General features: G+C 46.2%; 1 protein-coding gene across 2 annotated transcripts; it reads left to right on the top strand.

The window, feature by feature from the left end:
• Positions 1–230: 230 nt before the first annotated feature.
• Positions 231–2,363, top strand: LOC133393833 (uncharacterized). Of its 2 annotated transcripts, none has more exons than XM_061660575.1 (3): positions 231–1,400; positions 1,469–1,627; positions 1,701–2,363. In XM_061660575.1, the coding sequence occupies exons 1-3, from the start codon at positions 1,264–1,266 to the stop codon at positions 2,257–2,259; spliced, it is 855 nt and encodes a 284-aa protein (XP_061516559.1). In that variant the 5' UTR covers positions 231–1,263; the 3' UTR covers positions 2,260–2,363. The 2 variants fall into 2 exon arrangements, with proteins under 2 accessions (XP_061516559.1, XP_061516560.1); XM_061660576.1 differs by having other exon boundaries at positions 1,308–1,400; positions 1,480–1,627.
• Positions 2,364–20,210: the final 17,847 nt, after the last annotated feature.

Below are 20,210 nucleotides of genomic sequence, written 5' to 3'. Positions count from 1 at the left end.
GACGGAACTGCATTTGCGCCCCCCACCCCCGGTTCGTCGCTTATCTCCTGCCGACGAATTATTTGCACTGCCGTCGAGGCATGTAGGATTGAATGTTTGCGTTTCTCCCAATTTAATTTCCCGCACCCCACATACACACACACACACATGTCATGCCCCCTACCCCCCGCCTCCCCCCTCCCCTCCCGTACCTCTGTTTCATCCGACAGACAAACAGAGAAAAAATGGGTCATTTCGCAACAACACATTTGACGCAATTGGACACCACCACCACCATCATCATCCTGCGCTCTGCGTGAGGTAGGTCGCGACAGAAACCCGGGCGGGGTTGCATGTAACTTGAACATTGGCTAACAACGGCGCACACAGACGAAAAAAAAAGTGATAAATAAATCGTAACCTCCACCGACTGTCTGGTGCGTTAGAACAAAGAACCGATGCTGCTGCTGCTGCTGCTGCCTCTGCTCCGACCTAGATTGATAGAGACCGCAAAAATAAGCAAAAGTAAGAGAAAGATTGTAAAAATAACAGTAACAAGATAGACGGGGGTTTTCTTGCTGTTCCTGTTCTACCGAGTTTTCTTGTTTGCAGTTCGACTGGGCAGTCTGGGAGTCAGCTCAATTACTGACCTGCGCAGCAAGAAAGCTTTTGCTTCGTATCATTTACCGTTTTACCGTATCGCACTGGTCAATGTAACGATATTTCGTTTAGAAAAGAGAATAATTGCTGATATCGACACATAAAAGCAAAAATCTCTATTTATCAGCTTGAATTCCATAGAGTACCTATTTTCCCCTAAAACGTGAAACATACTTCACCCATCGAAAATGGTCTCTTCAGAAATGGAGCCCTCTCTCCTTCGCCCTCTGAGGAATCTTTTCACCAAACTTTATCACCTTGAAATAGCAATGCTGGGTGGAAGAGGCGTATCATAAGATCTTTATACGAAATGTACATTAAACAGTAATTAATGATAGGCATTGTTCGATTGGCGGACGCAAAAATAAGGACAAAAAATGCCGAAACTGCGTTCCTCGCTATGATAAGAATGTATCGAGTGAACCAAAGATTGGCCCCGACGTGGTGCTATCGTACAATTTCGGCAGAAATTAATTTCCACCCAAGTTGGGTGCTGTGTGGTGCCCAAATTATTGGGCAGAATGGCTGGAAAGTGGGTGTGTTTTGCACTTTTGAAACTGTGTCCTCCTGTGTAGATGTGTAGAAGAGTGTAAAAGGTACGAATATCTCGCCCGACCTTCCTGGATGATGGAGCTACAGAATCAACTGTATCTGATGATAGCGGTGTTTGGGGGTATGATCGCTCTGCTGTTGGTGCTTACGGTTATGCTCGCTGTGTACGTGAAGAAAACGCGAACACTTTTGGAGGATTACCGGATGGGGTATGTGTGTATGATCGTGTGGGGCAGGTTTAGAGCGTTGTCAGTGCTAAATGGCTCATTCTGCTTAGTCAATCCGCAGATGCGTCGTCATATCCGAGCGGAATGATCGATGCAGGCGATAGGCGAGACCGAAGACGGATGGACAACACGGCGGCAGCCCAGCATGGTGGTTACCCGATGGACGTGTTTGCCCATGGCATGGGACCCAAAATCGATCAAACGAAAGCGTAATAACGAGTTTAGTTTACGATTTGAAGCTGGTTAATTAGACACTCACTACACTCTTCCGTTTCGTTCCAGACGCAACGATTACATGAACAATGCGAGAAACATCCACGGCAATCGACATCATCACGCTGGCCCGTATCGAAATGATGTGGAAGCGATGGGGGGATACATGGGCGGGAAACGGGGTGGTGGTGGTGGTGGAGAGAAGCCACCGAAAGCCAACCAGCCCCACAAGCCACCCCGCAGCCAGGCCAGCGTGGAAGACTCGGCGCTCGAGCTGGAGGTGGCCAACATCTTCGACATGGACGAGCTGGATGAGGAGGATCTGTCCGACTTTAACAGTGGCCCGAGCGGGCACGGCGACGCCAAGGACACCCGCTACATGGCGAATGGGGGAGCGGACGGGGCGACCGGCAGATCGAAGGGCCGGCCGGGCAGCGGGCATCACCAGTACGATCGGGAAATGGGCCGGAACGGAGCCCACATCGAAGGTCGCAGCAATCGGTTCCAGAACCCTCACGCCAAGACCAAGGGCGGTGGAAATGGGCGGGGCTTTGGGCCCGGTGGGGACGATGGGGCGGGCGGCAAGCAGAATCAGGGATACTACAACGATAGGGGCACCATGTACTGATAAGCGTGTGTGACATTGTGCGTCGGCAGATGTGGCCAGTTGTTGTTTGTAAGTGCGATACACCATTTTACACGTTATAAATATGTGGCAGTTCGCTTTTGTTACGTCCGTGTGCATGTGTGTGTGTGGAGTGAGCATGGGGGAAAGAACAAACTGTCATACGATTTGACAGTGTGTATATAACACTTATTTTCTTAGTAGCACAGTTTTGTGTTGATTGTTTTTTCAATCCATTCAAAATGTTGAAATTGTTTGACTTGTCTTGTTATAATTCAAGCAACAACGAGTTAAATGAATCAAAGAAAGCAATTAGCCGGACTCTTGTCACATTCAATCAAAGTGATTCAACGGCATGTTTGTTGTGCGAACGGACACATCATAATGTTACAGCAGCCAAAAGGGAGCAATTACCTTTTCTTCCTCTTTATTTTCCACCACAGCCTCATACCTCCTACCTTTCCTACAACTCCATTTCCGCTCGTTTGAATCATCTCCTCCCCCGTCCTATGATTACGCCAGCCAAGAGACGAATCCATACGCGGAAGAGAGAGAGAGAGAGAGAGAGAGAAAGAAGGAGAAGGAGAGAGCCAGATCGATTGCACGATTGAATAAATTGTGTCGCGGACAAAGCCGGGACCGATGACCGGTATGGCCGTAACAGACGGTGACCTAATTTCGCGTCTGCCGCTCCTGGTGGACGTTTTGTGAATTGAGGGAGGGATAAGAGGGGATAAGTGAAAAAACAACAAAGAAGGCAGGCGATGCACAATTGCGAAAACGGGAAGACTGCAGCGAACCGAAACGCTCCCGGGGAACCCGATCACTCAGAATCGGAATGCTCTGAGGTACGAACGCGGTTCGCTGAGTGCGAAAGTGGCGGCACATACAAGGAGATCTCTGGTCTGGTTGGAAATGAGGGAGAAATGGAAGATGGAACACATTCCTTAAAGTAACTAGTTCCTTAATTTAATGAAGTAAAAATAGCAGCAATAATTACCTTGGAATAGGAAGATCCTAACCGATTCTATCGATATTTCTTCAATATCCCGAAAAGCTTTACCGGATGCGTCAATCATTCCGCTCACGTACTCTCTTGTGTAATATCCTCAATTCAGCCATATTGAGGAACGGTTTTCTCCATCCCGAGCTGACCCAATTTCGTTCGACTGTCCGTGCACCATCTGTAATGGCGATGAAACCAAAGTAAGCAACACACACGATGCATCAATATGAAAATGATGCAGCTCTGTTTAACCGTATGTCATTCATTTTCACTGATGTATGATAAATGATTTCACTGTCACAAAAGTTTTCAATCGCTTCGACTATCACCAAACTGCACTGGGGGCTGTAGTACTGCCAATTTTTATCGGCCATTGTTGTAATCCACCGTCGCCTCCTTTGTCGGAGGAATAGCAGCAATTTCACTCACACCAAGACCAGATTCGAACATTTGGGATTTCCGTAGGTGCCCCGACCCCCGCTTTACGACTGTCATGGCCTGCTGTTTTGTGCGATTTTTTTTTTCATTTTCTCCTCTCTCTTTCTCGCTCGCTCCCTAGAGTGGTAGGTCATTCAACTCATCACCTGTCACACCGACACATCGTCATATTTGGGGTGCCGAAATTGCATCCACATCGCGCCTATCTGGGTGCAGCGGCACACAGACAGAGCGCGGCCCCACCACTGCGCGCGATATAGAATTGTTATTTGTTTTTCCTATTATACCATTACGTGGGCAGTTTCGTTTTGATACCCCAAGTGGAGTGGGGGGTTCGCCTTCTCGCTCTTCTCGAAACCATTCTCGTGGTCGTGGTGTATTTTTTGCCAGTTGCTATCTTTTTAAAAAGCTTAAGAAAATACACCGGCGTAGTAGTGGCGAGTGAAGAAATCAGTGAAGAAAAAAGAAATGCCAGTACAACACACAAATTTGCTTCCCGTCATGGAAAATTCCACACGCTCTTTTCGGTCCTGGTGTTTACATTCGGCTGAGACCTACTTTTGCAACGGTGCAGCGCGCTGCATATGGCCATACTGGCTCTTTGTAAAGGTTTTGGGATGCGATTTTTTTTCGGAGACACACACACACACACACACACGCGCGCTTTTTTGGGTTTTTACTTTACACGCACACATACGGTGCATGTTTACCCGATCGCTTATCTCTCGCGAGTCACGTCAGTTGCCAGGCGCATGCACCCGCTGCACTTCGGCTGCACCAGTACCGGGAAAGAGGATTGGCTTTTTTTTTGGTTTTACTTTTGAGGATTCCAAAAATGGGGTCACTTCTTGGTGGGGGAGGTGGGGAGGAGAGTACGCTAGGTCCCATTGTTATCGACAAGAACGGGCGGCAGGACCATATTTACATCACCGTCATCATCATCAGCATCATCATTGTCAGCATCGTCATCGAGAGATGGTTTGTTTTGTGATGTTTGCGGTATCGATTACCGCGGGTTCCCGGGTTCAGACGGCTTGGGCGAATAATATTTTGGCTTATGTCAGTTCTTTGTGCGGCGGTGGATGAAGTAAACACTGTAACATTGGAAGCTTTGTGGCCAGATTGGGTCATTAATTCTTGCAGATTGTATCATGCAATTTGACCCATTTTTCTTCACAAAGTGTTTAAGTAATATTCATTGTTACTATTACTCACCTCAAAAGCAGCTTATTGCTTGATAACAAAGGTATGAAATAAAGTTATCTAGGCTTTGATAAAGTGTGTGCCACCAATCGGTTGCATTTGCGTTGCAGTTGCAGTGAAATGAGGTCAGTTTGGTGCACGATGTATACATTTTTTTATGGTTGGCGATGATTGTTGCATTGCGAATACGCTTTACAATGTGATCCATTATATCAACCATCAATCTCTTATCAGATGCACAAGCCGAATAATAGAATGAAAAAACAAAGGCGTAAGAAACGATTACAAATTGCTGAAGTAATAGACGTGAGTTAGACACAGAAACTTCCTCTGTTTCCCGCATCATCGCTTTGCTATATAAATGTGTCCCAGTTTGCGTATGTCTAACAATCCAACCCACACACATACACACACACAACCCTCCTCAACTCTATTGCCTCAACACTTTCGTAACAAAAAGATGAAAGTAATTTCCCCGCCTGGCATTTCCACCCGGCAGGCCACACGGACAATTGGAGAGAGAGAGAGAGAGACGGGTGAGGAAAATCGGACCCAAACGGGGGCGCTAGAGCGCTAGAGGGACGAGCGGCATTGAAAGTAGCCAAGCATTGAATTATTCAAACCGGCACACACTTGACCTAATTTCGGGCATCGCGCGAGGCCCGGCGCATTCTCCGCACCAGAAGAGAGACATTCGCAATTGTGGACGACGGGCCAGCCGGGTCGGACGGGGGGGCAGTAGCAGCAAATGGCAGCAAGACATGGCAGGGATTAGCCGAGTTAAGCTGGGCCCGGCTCGTGACACCAAACTGTTTGGCGTGAGAGTAGTGACGCGAGAAAGAGAGTGATGGGGATGGTTTTGTGTATCTTTCTATGCTGCCGTCGAGCAAGGAGCAGGGGAGGGGGAACTCTGGGCCGAATGGAGAGAATGGAGGAGTAAGTTTGTGGGTTTACGGATTAGCAAAACTTTCTGTAGAAGCGTTGCCTCGAGTTTGCTGCACAGGAGTTTGAAGCATCTAGTAAAAAGGCAAGGAAGCCTAATGAAAGCAAAAACTGTAGAAGAAGACTATCAAGAGCTCAATATTTATGCTTAAATTGTTCAATACACGTTTTATGAACATAAAAAAAACAGGAAAAACCTTTCTAAAGCACTTTTGGTGAAGCTCTATGTGTTGTAATATGGTAAAAACTGAGCCAATTATTTAACAATATCCGAACTAAATCGAGCAGCGTAAATAACCTTTCACCTATTGTTTAAATCACCTCCCACCCAGCTGACCGCATTTCCCACCACCACCCACGCGCTCCTCACACCGCTCCAACACGCCCCCATCGCTCCAACGATGGAGGTACGGTTCGGGTACGTTTGGCCCTGATGACGGCCAATGTCTAGGCATTGATATTGAAACTGAAGCCACCAATGGCAATACCGTACCATGCCGATGGGGCTGGTCGGCCCGCATGTTACACGGGTACCCCGGGTTGAAGTGAAAGCACTCATGTTCCGGCGCCCGCACTCGGGCACTCGTTATGTCAGCTACCCCGACGCCGAACGACGCCGCACGACGGGACAGGCCGCGCGGCGAGCGCGTGTTGCTGCTTTGTTTTGCTTGCACTGTTGGCGTAAAATTACATGCCCTAGAAACTATGGCAAAGTCATGGCCAAAGAAAAGGAGGTTTAAAGCTGAACTGAGCGACTAATAACGGAAGTGAAGGAGAAATATAACAAATTACAAAGTGTTGTAAGGCACGTTTAACATCATTTTCTACTATTGCCAAAAACGAAAATAATAAGAATAGCAAAGAATGGAAGAAAACGGCCAAGGAAGAAGAAAATAGAGCTTCAAACAAGAACAAAACTACTCACGTGACCTAGAACGAACAATAACCTAGTTGTACTGATTTTGGTGCATAATTAATCGTTACCATTAAACCACCAACACCAACCGGTTGCCTAGCAACGAGCAACCGGTAAACACGTACCCACTTCTTTGAAGGATGCGGATTATGATTTGCTCGGGCGAACTCTCCCCATCCACAGGCACCGTTTGTGCGTGCGTGCTTGTTACGGTTGAAAATAGTAGGCTTCGGCCGATACCGAACCATTCAATTATATCATTACGCGCCCGGGAACCGTTGCAAATTGCGCAACCGGCAAGTGTTGATTCGATTTTTTAACACTTTAATTATCCGATGCGGTCGATAATTTCACCTTTATCTTTTCTGCTTACTTACTTTCTCGCTCTTCTTTGTTCGCCATTGCCTGTGCTGTAAACTGTTTCTGATCTATTTGTTTTCCCATTTTCTTTTCGCTGCTCGTTACCAACCGAGCGTGTTCCGTTTGGTGTTTGTTCTACTTTTAGTGAAAAAGTTTGTTTCAATTTTCTGTGTTGTTTTGTTTCTTCTTCTACAGCTCTTCTTTTTCTTAAGCTGACCTTTCTTTTCAATTTTCTTATTGATTTCTTTTCTTATGCTTATTTTGATACTTTTCATTAAACTTCTTAGTGCGGCCGTTTTACCGCTAACGCGTATTGTGTTCTGTTTTGTAAGATTCGTTGCAGATTCGTTTTACGTTCATTTGTGCTTGAAGTTGCCCTATTGCGAAGGCAAACATAAATATACGCTGGCATGGTGTGTAGCAAAACAGCCACAAAGAAAGGAGAAAGCTCTTTTCTCACCTGGAGCGAATGGAGCGGGGAAAACGTGCTACCACCGGGACCACCTATCTTCCCGGATTGCATGCAACAACTAGTGGTGCAGGAGGTGCTGGTAATGGTGGTGGTAGAGGTTGTGTGTGTGGGTTGCCACGGTTGTCCCACATTTGCCAGTGCCGCTGTCCCACATTTTCATCGACGCGTCGTGTTGTCGGTCGTGCACGTTTATCCGCCGCAACCCACGCGGTTAGTGGTGGTGGTACTGCTGCTGCTGCTGCTCTTCCCGGTGTGCAACACGGCGGGATTTCGTGGCGTGTTGGGCGGGGACCATTTGAAACATTTCCTCTTTGATCATCAATCATCCAGGGGTTAGAAGTTAGCTGCTTCGCCGTTTCACAGTGAGTGATCTATTGGAGAGAGGGACAGCCATTCCGATAGAAGAGGTCTTATTTGAAAGAGTGTCATGCTGTCATGTCATAACGTAACCTATAAGTCGCTCAGGAGATTATCTAAATTGAAATAATGATTTATAAGTTAGGCTAGAAGCAAAGAAAAAGAGGAATGATTCATAACAAGTGAAAAAATATAGTGACCAACATGAAAACAACACAACCAAACTCCTCAAATAGTAACCCACTGTGAGACAAAAATAGTAACGCACTGTATTCTCTCACCTTAGTAGCCATTGATTAGGTTGTAGAGACGTTTGCTGACATAGCACACACGTTTACTGGCCAAAGTGTTTATGACAACATGTGCCTTCTTTCCTTCTCTCATCTACAAACATCCCCCCCCCCCCCTTACTCAGAGGGAACTCTGTGGAACAAATTTGAACACAAAATGCAAACGAACGAAACGAAACGAAACGAACGAACGAGTGAATAAACGAAAAAACACATTCTCCGCTGACCCACTTTTGCCCCAAAATGTCATTTCCCTTGGCAAACTTGACCGGCAAACTGTCACCCCGTAACGTGTGATGTTTTTTTTTTGTTTTTTATGTGATGTGTTCTCTCTTCTCTTTCGTTTTTATCCATTATCCACCGGGAGGAAATGGATGTTCTTTTGTACTATGTTCTGCAATATAAGTTTGTTTGCGCCGGGTGATGGAGGGGGGGCTTTTGTTTTTGTTTGCTTCATTTTGAGTCGTTTTTTTTTGGGGAGAAGGAGAAGAAGGGTAAGCAACATTTGAATACGCGCCCGTTTCCGTGACCGTGGCCATGACAGGTGCCCCTTTTCATCGGGTGGGATGATGCTGTGTGTGTTTTTGGAAGATCATTGCATGTTGTTTGTAGTTGATGGGAATTTAAACGGTTTCTTCCCGTGTACACGTTGAGGCAAAGTTCGTCCGGGGACATAACAGGAGACGATCCCCATATCGTTCGAAAGGGGGGTGGGCACAAGATTGATCGAACACATCACCAACCGGTCAACCGGTTTTTCGGGGTCAATCAATGGAAGAAGGAGAGAACAGTTGGACAGTTCTGTGGATGTGTGTGTGTGTGCTTATTAAAAGGTAAATAAACTTGCATGGAAAGAGAGAAGCAGAAGCATACGATATCGTGACCAGTCCGTCCGGTGATAGATTGATGAGAGTTGGGCATTTTTTCGCGTTCGTGTTGTTGATTTTTGACGGCCTGCCCAAAAAAGCCTGGCATACGATTCTTGCGGGACAGTGCACTCTTCCCACCGGATCTGTCGGAATGTTGATGATTGGGCCAACCAGCATTATTTAACAGCCGAGTTGATGGCCGTGAGTCGAGTCATTCCGGAGGACGGAAAAGAAGTTAACGGTATTGTTGATACTCCTGGAGGAGGAGGAGCGCTTATGCAATCCTTAAAGAATGTAAATCAATCTGTTGGAGTAATGGAAAAATGGGTTCTTTCACTTTAAAACGTATTGAAACACACCCAAAACCAGGTCGCATCAGAACAAAGCACGATACAGGCACAGCCGGGAAAGCAGAATTGATGTTGCAGAACGATAAGAACAGAATTGCTCTGTATGGAAATGGTCCGTTTGTTCCGTGCACCGGGGTTGTAGATGTAGGTCAGCCGTAACGGTCAGACGGCCGAAAGCCCCAGACGCCATTCTCTTCTATATCTCCCCTCATTCTCTCTCTCTATCTGTGTATGGGATGTGCATCTACCGTGTTTCGTGTGCGCATTCTACCGTAAATGGTGCAGCGGTGCTAAATGACGCTTCAGCGAGGCCATGGGCAATTTTGATGATCGTCCGAATCTGGCACACGCCAGGGGTGTATAACAAAAAAAGTGGCCTTTTGCGCATCTTCCCGCAAAACGAGGTGAGAACCGAGTTGAACGTGTTTGCCATTGCGCGTCTGATGTCATCTTACAATTCCAAACACATGTGTGTGGGGTCAGCCCGGGGGTGGCCAGTTCTAGTGCAGAGGGAAGAGAACCAATTTAATCCATATCCATTCTATTAGTAAGGGTAAAAAAGTGTGAAAGTAGATCAGCATCGTGCAGCGTGACGGAACAGTAATAATCCAAATTTGGTCAACAGAATAATTGCACCCACCCCATGAGTGCGCTTGGTTGCGTCATGGCCATTTTTACACAAACACTCACACACTTTCAACTGCACCGGAACGCATCCCACTCAATTGCAGTGCTGCAGGCCCCCAATTGCCCCATTGTTATCAGTGTCTTACACTTTCTTTCTTTCCTTTTTGCTTTCTGTGCTGTTCCCTCGTTCTCTCGCCGCTCCATCACACCATGGGCAGCACCAGTTGCTTTCTGCTGTCATTTTGATGCACTCTGCTGCATTACCCCAAAAGCGTAATTTTATTTACTCCCTCAGACACACACACACAGAAAAAGTGAACAGGATGTTCTGTTATTGCATCAGTACGAGGGTAAGAAAACAACCAAAAATACCCCGCCCGGAAGATCCTGACCTAAATTCGAGCGCTCAGGACTGGTGTGTGTGTGTGTATCGATGCATTCTTTTTGTGCTTGCTGTGTGTGCAATGCACTTATTACTTCGCTTTCATTCTTTGTTTCAGCAGAGGGAGAAGATACCGTTTTATATGTGGGGTGGGTAAGCGGGTTTTTTTGTTGATAGCACCATTACTTCCCGTTCTGGGTCAGACAGACACGCCACGCCATATTGCAATCCACCCCAAACCAGCCGGGCTGCAGATGCAGCGAAAACGATCGGTAAAAATGCACCAGACCAGAGCACAGAGGGGTCCGTTGCCTTTTTTTGGTGCCTTTTTGCTCGGTCTGTGGAACGGTGAGCTGTTGAGCGAGGTGCTTTGTTTTGTGTGCGGGGCCTGCTTAATGGAACCGGAGGAAAGAATTATTAATCATGACAGTGGACAGACGCAGAATGGCACATGGTATGAGAGTATCATTTAATTATAAACCACACTGCTCACACTCCAACAGACCAGAGAGAGAGAGAAAGAGAGAGAGAGAGAGAGAGAAAGAGAGAGAGAGAGAGAGAGAGCACGGATCTTGTATGTTTGAATGTGTTTCAATTACAGGGTTTCGAATCATATAAGGGAATAGTTCAACCACTTAGGGGAATGTTGCAAATCGGTAGGGGAACGTTGCAAGCAAGCTGTGGATGTTTGCAATCACTTAGGGGAGTTTTGCAATCGATTAGGGGAATGTTGCAAGCGTACTGTGGAGCTGTCATCAGACTGTGGGTGCCGGTGTAAAAAGCTACGAATTAATACCGATAATGTTTTTTTTTAAAACATCGTTTGGAGTTGTTTTCGTGTGGGATTCTGCTGTACACATGATAAACTAAATAAATCCTGCAGCGGAGCCATAATTGAACATGATACGTTAGTAAGATTGACGAAAATATTTTCTGGTATTTACAGCGGCACCCACAGTCTGATGACAGATCCACAGTACGCTTGCAACATTCCCCTAATCGATTGCAAAACTCCCCTAAGTGATTGCAAACATCCACAGCATGTATGCAATATTCCCCTACCGATTTGCAACATTCCCCTAAGTGATTGAACTATTCCCTTATATGATTCGAAACCCTGTATTATATGATTCTCCAAATATTACAAGATCGTACTCCAGAACGCTCCCTCTGCTTCACAGTCTCACACGAGATAGGCAATCGCTTAATCATCACCCCCCCCCCTCCCTCCCACCGACTAATCGACGCCATCAAAAACCATTACAAGGAAATATTCTTCCTTCACAAGGCCGGGTGGGAAATTCGTATTGCGTCTTCGCGGTAGGTCCGACCAACAACAGAGCCGGGGGACGTGTTTTTTCTACGCCTCTGTGTGCCGTTGCAAATAAAAATAATCATCCGATCATGCCTACACCGAAGAAGGGGGGAGGAATGGCGACAAAAGCGTGCCCTGCCCTGAAGGGGTGGCGGTGGCGAATCTTTCTGTAATTTCTAAATTCACCTCAAAGCCGTGCTAAAAATAAGATTCTTTTCCACCCCACGCTGTGGCCCAACTTTCTTCACGTTTCGCCCGTCCCGCCCGCCCGTCCCGCCCGTCCGCCCACTCGGATGTTGAGGAAGGAACCGCTTACACCACACACGGAGGGCTTGGCCGAGCGGGCGCAAAGAATGATTGCCACTGCTTCTTCTTCTTGTGTGAGGAAAGACAGCAATATTATGTAAGCTCTTCGGGTTCGAAGGTTCTATTTGTACCGGACCGATGGGGTAGGGTGAAAGGGGGGTTGGGGTTTGAGAGGTGGTGGAGCAAGCGCGCGTGCTAACAAGATGAATTGTGAAATCATGAGCACATGATGAGCGAGAGCGAGGAGCACACATTTCGGGGTCTGTTTATTTGTATGGATGTTTTGTGATAATCTTCTGCGCTTCGTTTTTGTCAGCTGGGTGTAGTGCATGTGTGTGTGTGTGTGTGTGAGGGGGCAAGCTTCTCGTTTAATTTTCGACCAATTAATTAAGCAAACAAACGAAATAAATGACGCGATGAGCGATGAGAGCTCATCCATACGAAAGAAAGGACGACGTGGGAGTTAGGGAACGTGCTGTGTGTTGTTGTGTCATAATCGAAAACACGGGTGAGATTGGCCTGCTGGCCTTTGGTCAGCTGTTGTACGGCCGTGGGATGTGAAAAATTGCCAAATCTGATTGAGTGATTTGTAAGAGACGTTTAAGTAATGAAATTACCACATATTATTCTTTGGGTTGTATCATAACATGTAAGGAAAGGCATTTTTTCCATATTTCTACTTTTATTTATTATCTCTTATTATTGTCTTCCTAAAAAAGTTCTACCTCTAAATGGTAATGTAATATAATTCTCATTCGCCAAACAATCGTACAGCTAAAACAGGTCACCACGTGGCCTTGCGCGCAACGCACATCATTTCGGGGCGGGTTTGCGTTTTGCGCGCGCTACAACACACGCGGACATTACAAAACATCACACGCACGCACGCTTGATATTGAACTAATTTTAATGTAACACACACACACCCCAGTAACACTTGCCCTCGGGTTGTGCACCCAGCCCCCTACCCCTTCACAAGCGCGTTAAGTGAGTGCGCATCAGCTAGCGCAAGAACGTTTGCGCTATCGTCGCCTTCCGCTACAGAGGAAACGCGTGTTGCGGAGGTTACATAAGCGCAAGCGGAAGCGTGATAGCGTGAAACTAGCTAGGGGAATAGTGTAGCCGCGGGAGGGAAGATGGGGGGCAACAAAAATGTAAAAGAACCCAAACAAACCTTACGGCGCGTCGTCTTCGTCGTCGTCGTCGTTGTCGCTCGGGTCGGGAAAGGGTGTCTGCGCGGCGTCTTGGTGTTTGCGCGATTGCCAATTCGCCCGTTCGCTGCGCGGCAAGGCGGTGTTGTGGCCCGGCCCGGTGCGTAAACTAGAACGCTTCACTTTCGCGTGCCGAGCGGTGTTTGTGTTTGCTTCCTGCGGCCTTCGCTACCTTCGCTCGGGCCGGTTGCGCAATTACGCGCGCTCGCCGATTACTGCGTTTCGGTTTCGAAAGCGTTTTCGAGAGATATAATAAAAGACAGGGTGAGACAGAGAGAGAGAGAGAGAGGGGTGAAGAGAGTTTGGGATAGAAAGAAAGAGGTGCATAGATTTAAAACGTTCGTTTTGTCAAGGATAACGAATGATGATGCCACACCGGCTCGCGGCGTCTCGTGAATAAACCATTTATGTAAGAACCAATTCTGGGGCGGCCCGCGGTAAAGGTTCGACGCTCGAATCTAGGCCACGGTAATGATTTATTTTCGACGACGAATGCTAATTGACAGATTTTGTGGGAAGCTGTTCGGGGTGGATTTTGTACCGGCAACGCAGATGACATTGGGAATGTTTCGGTTGCTTAAACAGTGGTTTTGGTGAAAATTATTATTTACAAAAATGTTTGTACGATTAAAATCATGCTCTTAGATTGTTTGCAGTTCATAGATTGATTTAGTTTTTATGTATATAAGATAAGTTAATCTAATTAAATAGTGAATGTAAATAGATTATCTCATCGTTAGGTTGGCAAACGCTCTCGTTTCAACCGTGCCCTTCTAGAGGGCCTTTCTAACGGGTTTTAATCACATCGCCGAGCCGCTCTGGTACAATTACCCGGCACCTTACCCGTACTATGCGTCATCGTGACACAGTATCAAAGTACGCGACAATGAGCGCATCCCCCTTTCGGATGCTCGGTTACTTGAAGGCGAAGAAATGTTTTGCACTGCACAAGGTTTTCGGTCCGCCCGGGGTTGGCCCCGAGGTGTAATAGAAAGATTCGTTACATTTCCGCCTAGCCGCAAGCACGATGCCTTGAGGGAGATGATGGAGTCAGCTTTGTCAGGATGTACTGTGCGATGTATGAGCCAATCCCCCCACGCATCGGAGTGTGTCGTGAGCCGGAAGATGGATGGATTGAATATGACAGTGGCGTGACAGTGGTGTGACAGACGACCCGGTGTAATCTGTCCCGATGTCGGTAAGGGTGCGAACTAAAGGTCTCAACGAACGTTACGTGTTAAAATTTGGACAAAGATCCTCATGGTTCCTCAATTATGCTCTTACTTACACAGAATCGTACAAATTCTCCCTTGAAATCCAAAAGCCTCCTAGTGAGCGTTACCATGGTTACTAGTGTAAGGGCTTGCGGCAACTGCGACACATCATCATCCAACTAGCGCACAGCGAAACCAAGCGACGAGGTGATGACGACGGTAATGATGATGGTGATTGGATTGTTTACGGCGACAACAAATCCCCTGTCGGTGTGCCGTAACGGTGCCAATGGGCTAATCTCAAAAGTGGGTCTACTGAGCATCACGGGTGAGGCCTGGGTTCCTCGTTCAAACCTAAAGGTGGGTGCTACCTGGGGGAGGGGGGAGTGGGGGCTGTGAGTAAATGGTAAAACTGTTGTTTTCATTCAGCCGCGCTCATTAGACGGCAAGGTAACGGCTAAGCTAGGACGGGGAAGTGCTTGTTTATCATCAGCGTACAGCGAGGTAAGGGTTACAGACACATACACCCGTAGAGCTAACGTTTAAGATGGAAATAACGGTAAATGCAGCATTCCGTCACCGCTGTCCTTGCCCGCGAATGTCACCGCCGCTCGGTGTGTGTATGCCCTTCTATGACAGTTGTCAGTTGACAGTTGTCGTGCTGTAAGCTACACCGCTCACTGCGCGCCAACCCGCGCTCGGCTGCTCGGATCAGAGCACACGATCGCTCACTTGATCGTATTCTAGCGCAATGGGGCTTTGTTGGTATAGGATTTAGTAGACAAGTTAATAAACTAGATAAACACTTTTTTGTTGAATTCGTTTCGATTCTAGTTTTATTTTGATATTAGGTTTCACAACCCTTTTTCTATTTTTTTTTAATAAGATCTTTTCTATGCTTTTCATCTATACCTTTGATATGAATGTTTCTTTTTTGTTTTTAAAACTAGAATAAAATGTCTATTTAAAATTATACAAGAATCGTCAAAGGGTACAATGAACTTCGTATGTTTTTGTGGCCAAATCTCGCCACGTGCCTCACCGGAAGTTGGACTTTGTGTCGACCGAAACGATCGAAACAGAAAAAAAAACAGACAAGGCCAACATGTCCGTTGTTACGGTCAGCTGTCACCGGCCGTGTGTGCGTGTGCGCTCGGGGTGTATAGTAAATTTCTTCCTTCATTCATTCGCCATCACGTAACGAGGTCGATCGCGATGTACGATCCCATATGGCGAAGTAAGCTGCCGGCTAGAAGTATTGCAAACCCGAACTTCACTGTCTCTCTCTCTTCCTTCCCCCTCCCCCCGGTTAGAGGGGACGAAAGTTTGCTACTCTTAATGAGAAAGTAAATACATTGGTTGCCCACGGATTGTGCAGAGTCATCGGGTTATTTTTGGCCCCACCGGCCGCAGCACATTGGGCGGAGCAGGGGGTGTTGTTAAATTTAGGCATGGGAAGACACGCGAATGCTCTACCACTGCCACGGATCGCGTGTGTGTGTGTGTGTTGACGCGTTCTGTCACGACATTGGGCAATATTATTGAATGAAAAATTAAGCAACGGCTCGCTGAAGATCGGTCGAGTACGATCTTACAAGTAATCGAGAGCGTCTCAAAATACGTAGCTTGAGCTCAAGGGATGCTCTAGTAACCAGTGTGATGAGGTTGTTGTGTTGTTGTGCCAAAAAAAGCAACCGAAATGTCATCGTGATAAGCTTACTCACGGGATAATTTTGCACAGAATCAGAATCGTCTTTAATTACGAAACCATGTTTATTGCGACGTGATTTTCCGCGGCAAAGAAAAACTGAGCAAATTTCTTGTTTTTTTTTTGTGGGGGCTTTTGCTGTGTTTCTTAAGGAAGAAGTAGATATGTTGTTACTAAAAGCTTTTGATTGTCTTATTATTGTATTTTATGATTGTTTTACACAAAGAGTAAAGAGATTCTGTCGCGGTTTTACGTCTGTAGAGCGTGTTAAGGTATTGAGGTCATCCATTACGGTGGCCCAAGTATTTAGCGAAATAATGTAACTTACCATAGCAACAAGAAGAAGTTGCCTAATTGAATAAGTTGTTTTTTGTTAAAAAATATATCATAAGAACAAAAAATTCACCATCATTGAAACACAGGCAAAGTGTCTCAATTCTACTAGGCGCCTCCATGATGCAGCACAGAATATATTTCCCTTGCACGAATACTACAAAAGACAAACTCAAACCTACTCCTGCATGACAGTGTTTACCTCCGTTTTGCACTTAAACCCACTTGCAATTCCAACGTTTTCCTGCGTTTGCCAAAGGTGCGATGCATCGAGCCGAGCACGGAACGCCCGTGAAAGTCTTGACCTAGTGACTTTGTGCCCTTTTCCAGCCGTGTATGCGGCAGTTTGAGGGGCACACACACACACACAGAAAGAAACCGTTTTGAGGCCGGTCTTTTTCGTGCCGCTTTCCGAGACGGGGAGAAGACGGTGTTGTTTTCATTGCACACGGTAACGCCGACTAGCAGGAGGAGGAGGAGGAGGAGTAGTTGGGAAGCAGATTGGAGAAAGCTTGTTGCTGTAATGATTGTTGTTGTAACCGCCTCGTTGAAACGTTGTTGGAAAGAGCAACATCGCTAGCAGAAGGAAAGTCTTCCCCGAAAGTGGGCTCTCCCCGCAAGTGCAGTATTATGTTGTAGGTCCAAGTGAAAGAAGAAAGTGGGATGGTATGTGTGTGTGTGTGTGTCTGTGTGCATGAGAGGCCTTACCTTGGCAGCTTGGTCACCCTTGGGGGTTGCGCATTGAAGGACTGCAATGCAAAATAGACAGTGGTGGATGGAAAAAAGTGAACCATTTTTTATACCAAAGTTTTACAATTTCATTCGGGTTTGAATGTATTTTTTAATTACAAGAGAGACTTGCCATTTATTTATTTATTTATTTGTTTTATGAGCATTTAACAGCAACAACTTTATGGTATCTTCACTGTAACCAGTTGAGCAATCTGTGCCACAGCCACAGAGGAGGAAAGCAACAGAAAGCAATAAGTAAACAGTGCTGCAATGAAGGAAAACGCGATGGAAATTTCACCTTTTCTTTGCCGGCGCTAAACCCCACTGCATGCCCGCGCTCACCAATGCAGCCCCAAATCGGGGACATGGTGCTACGGAGTGTAACATTATTACCATCACGGCGGAAGATTACTTCATATGACTCGAGTATGATAGTGTGCCTATGTGTGTGTGTGTGTACCCTGTGTTGAGTTCCACTTTTCCCCCCTTTTCGCTGTATTCATCTCCCGAGCGCTACGGAAGGGAGAAAGCGAAACGTGAAAATTCTTGCACTACAGCGGTCGCTTCATATTGGAATCTCTTTGCTTTCATAGTGTTGCATTTGGGAGGCAGAGAAAGAGAGCAGGGGAGGAGCACGAGTGAATGAATAAACTGAACTGGCTGCGGCCGCTTATGCTTTAATTGGGAAGCTGCTGACTGATGATGATTACAGCAGTCAAGCTGCAAAGGGGCGAGGAAGCTTTCTATGGCACCAGTGAACCAGAAACGATTATACTGGCGGAAGAGCACTCGATCGTGTAAGGTGTCTGTGTGTGTAAGCGATCGAAATGGAAGATGAAAGTTGATGCAAAAGGGTTGGATCTGATTTTAACGTAAACCTATTAATGTGGAGAATTATGCATTGGATTTTGACATAAGTAAGTTAATGCTTTTTTATGTACAAAGATGTGCTACATGGCTTTAAAGCTTTTCTATATTTGACGTTGTTTAGATGGTTATTGCTTTAAGAAAATCACAATACAATAATCTTGTTTTTTGATTTTTTTGTTGAACTAATAATCACAAAACCACTTTCCCATGACACGATTCGTCCGACGCCCGACGTAATGAGGCATGATCAAATGGGAGCACCATCGGCCCTCCAAACTTCCAACTCCTCGTCGTACCCACGACGGTTAGATGAGTAAAAAAAAGGTGGTCAAATTGAAAGTTTTTTGTCGGCGAAGAACGCCTCAGAAGAAAGTGGCCGCACGGCAACACCTAACGCAAGCAACGGCAGCAAATCGTTCGCTTCGGAACCGAAACCGAAGTGAAAAGCTCGTCCGATGCGCGTACGCGGGCGTTGAGGTATGCCTCCACAATACCCACGAATGTAGCTCATTTGTGTAATAATTTGTAATTTGTTATGAAAGTGAAGCGAAAGCGTGCGGAGCGCGATCGAGGGCTTTTTTTGCGTGGCTGATAATGCTCACTCCGCTCGTAGTTATGCTACTGGCGATATGTTTAAGTTTCCTTTTCGATTGGCATGAAATTGGAAGCAAGGACGGATTGGTTAGCACTTGTTTTGCGTTTATGAAAGCAAACACATTGTTAGATACTTTTTATTGATTTTCTTCTATCTGAAATCTCATCCAATAGCGTTGAATCTGTGTTGAAAGTACTTCACAGTCACGGGTACTAAAATAGCTAGTTCTCCTGTGGAACTATGACCTTTACCACACACACACGACCCATTGCCCTACAGATACTAGCTTCGCTCGGTGGAAAAGCCGGAAAATGCTTTTTCACGGTCGCACGGATCACTTGGCCGTGCTGTGCCAACCCCCTTCCCTATCTCTGCCGGCCTCCGCGCTGTGACCTCGAAACAGCATCCCCCCGAGTGTAAGTGTGTAGCGTTGTGTGTGAAATCGTGAGTGAAAGTGTTCTAAATATGTGGCCACAGCATAGCAGCATCGGCTGTGCTGAGCGGACGCGGGAAACGACGACGATAATCAAGAACCGGTTCCAGGGCGGAACGATCACGAAAAACCCGTGGCCTCGTTTCTGTACCTTCCCAACATCATGCAACGTCGCACCGGCCTCCATCCCATCCCATTGGCTTCCCCGATGGCGTTGTGTGTGTTTTTATGTTTTTGTTTTGTGCTACCTCTATGCTACGCTGTGCCATTCTGTGTCTATTTTGCTATCGTTTCCTTCTCGTCATCCGGTTGGTGCTGCCGTTTGGGGCTGGTTTTGTACGATCGTACGTGATTTTCCTGTGGCTCAGATCGGCAACACACGCTCAACACAGCTTCGCCAATGATTATCAAAGGTGCAACAGCAGCAGCGCTAATAGAAAACGGGAGTTTGTTATTGCGAAGCTGAATTTATCGCCCGTAATCCGTTGAAGAAGGTCAGTAAAAGTGCATACCGGCTCGCTGCTGGTGCTGCAGCCTGACACCATTATGTCGGTGCAGAAAATAGAACATCCTACTTCACAGACGATTGGACGCTCTTGAAACGGTCCCATAAATCATTGCGAGCAGTCTGCAGACTGTCTGAGCGGACCGAGTATGTCTTTCAAGTGTGTTTGTTGGAAAACTCGCACAATCTGTGGTGTGTATTATTTTAGAATATTTCGAAGGAAAATTCACTGGAAGTAGACTCATGATCTCATGATCGGAGAGAACTTAACTTGTATTAACCTTATTACTTACATATTTATTTACCTATTCACTCAATTTTCTTACAATATTACTCATTGATTTGTGACTTTAACTATATTCTCGCTGCTTTAACTTCCAACATACCCAATTATATATTTACTTAATCACCTACTAATTTACTTATATATGTATGTTCCTACTCACTAACCCACTAATCAAATTACTTGCTTACTTACATACTTGAGTATTCTCTCATTATCGTCATAGAGAAATATTAT

The sequence above is a fragment of the Anopheles gambiae genome, chromosome 3 (genome assembly GCF_943734735.2).
Source record: "Anopheles gambiae chromosome 3, idAnoGambNW_F1_1, whole genome shotgun sequence".
NCBI classification, from domain to species: Eukaryota; Metazoa; Arthropoda; class Insecta; order Diptera; family Culicidae; genus Anopheles; species Anopheles gambiae.
This window is presented reverse-complemented; position numbering and strand designations above follow the sequence as displayed.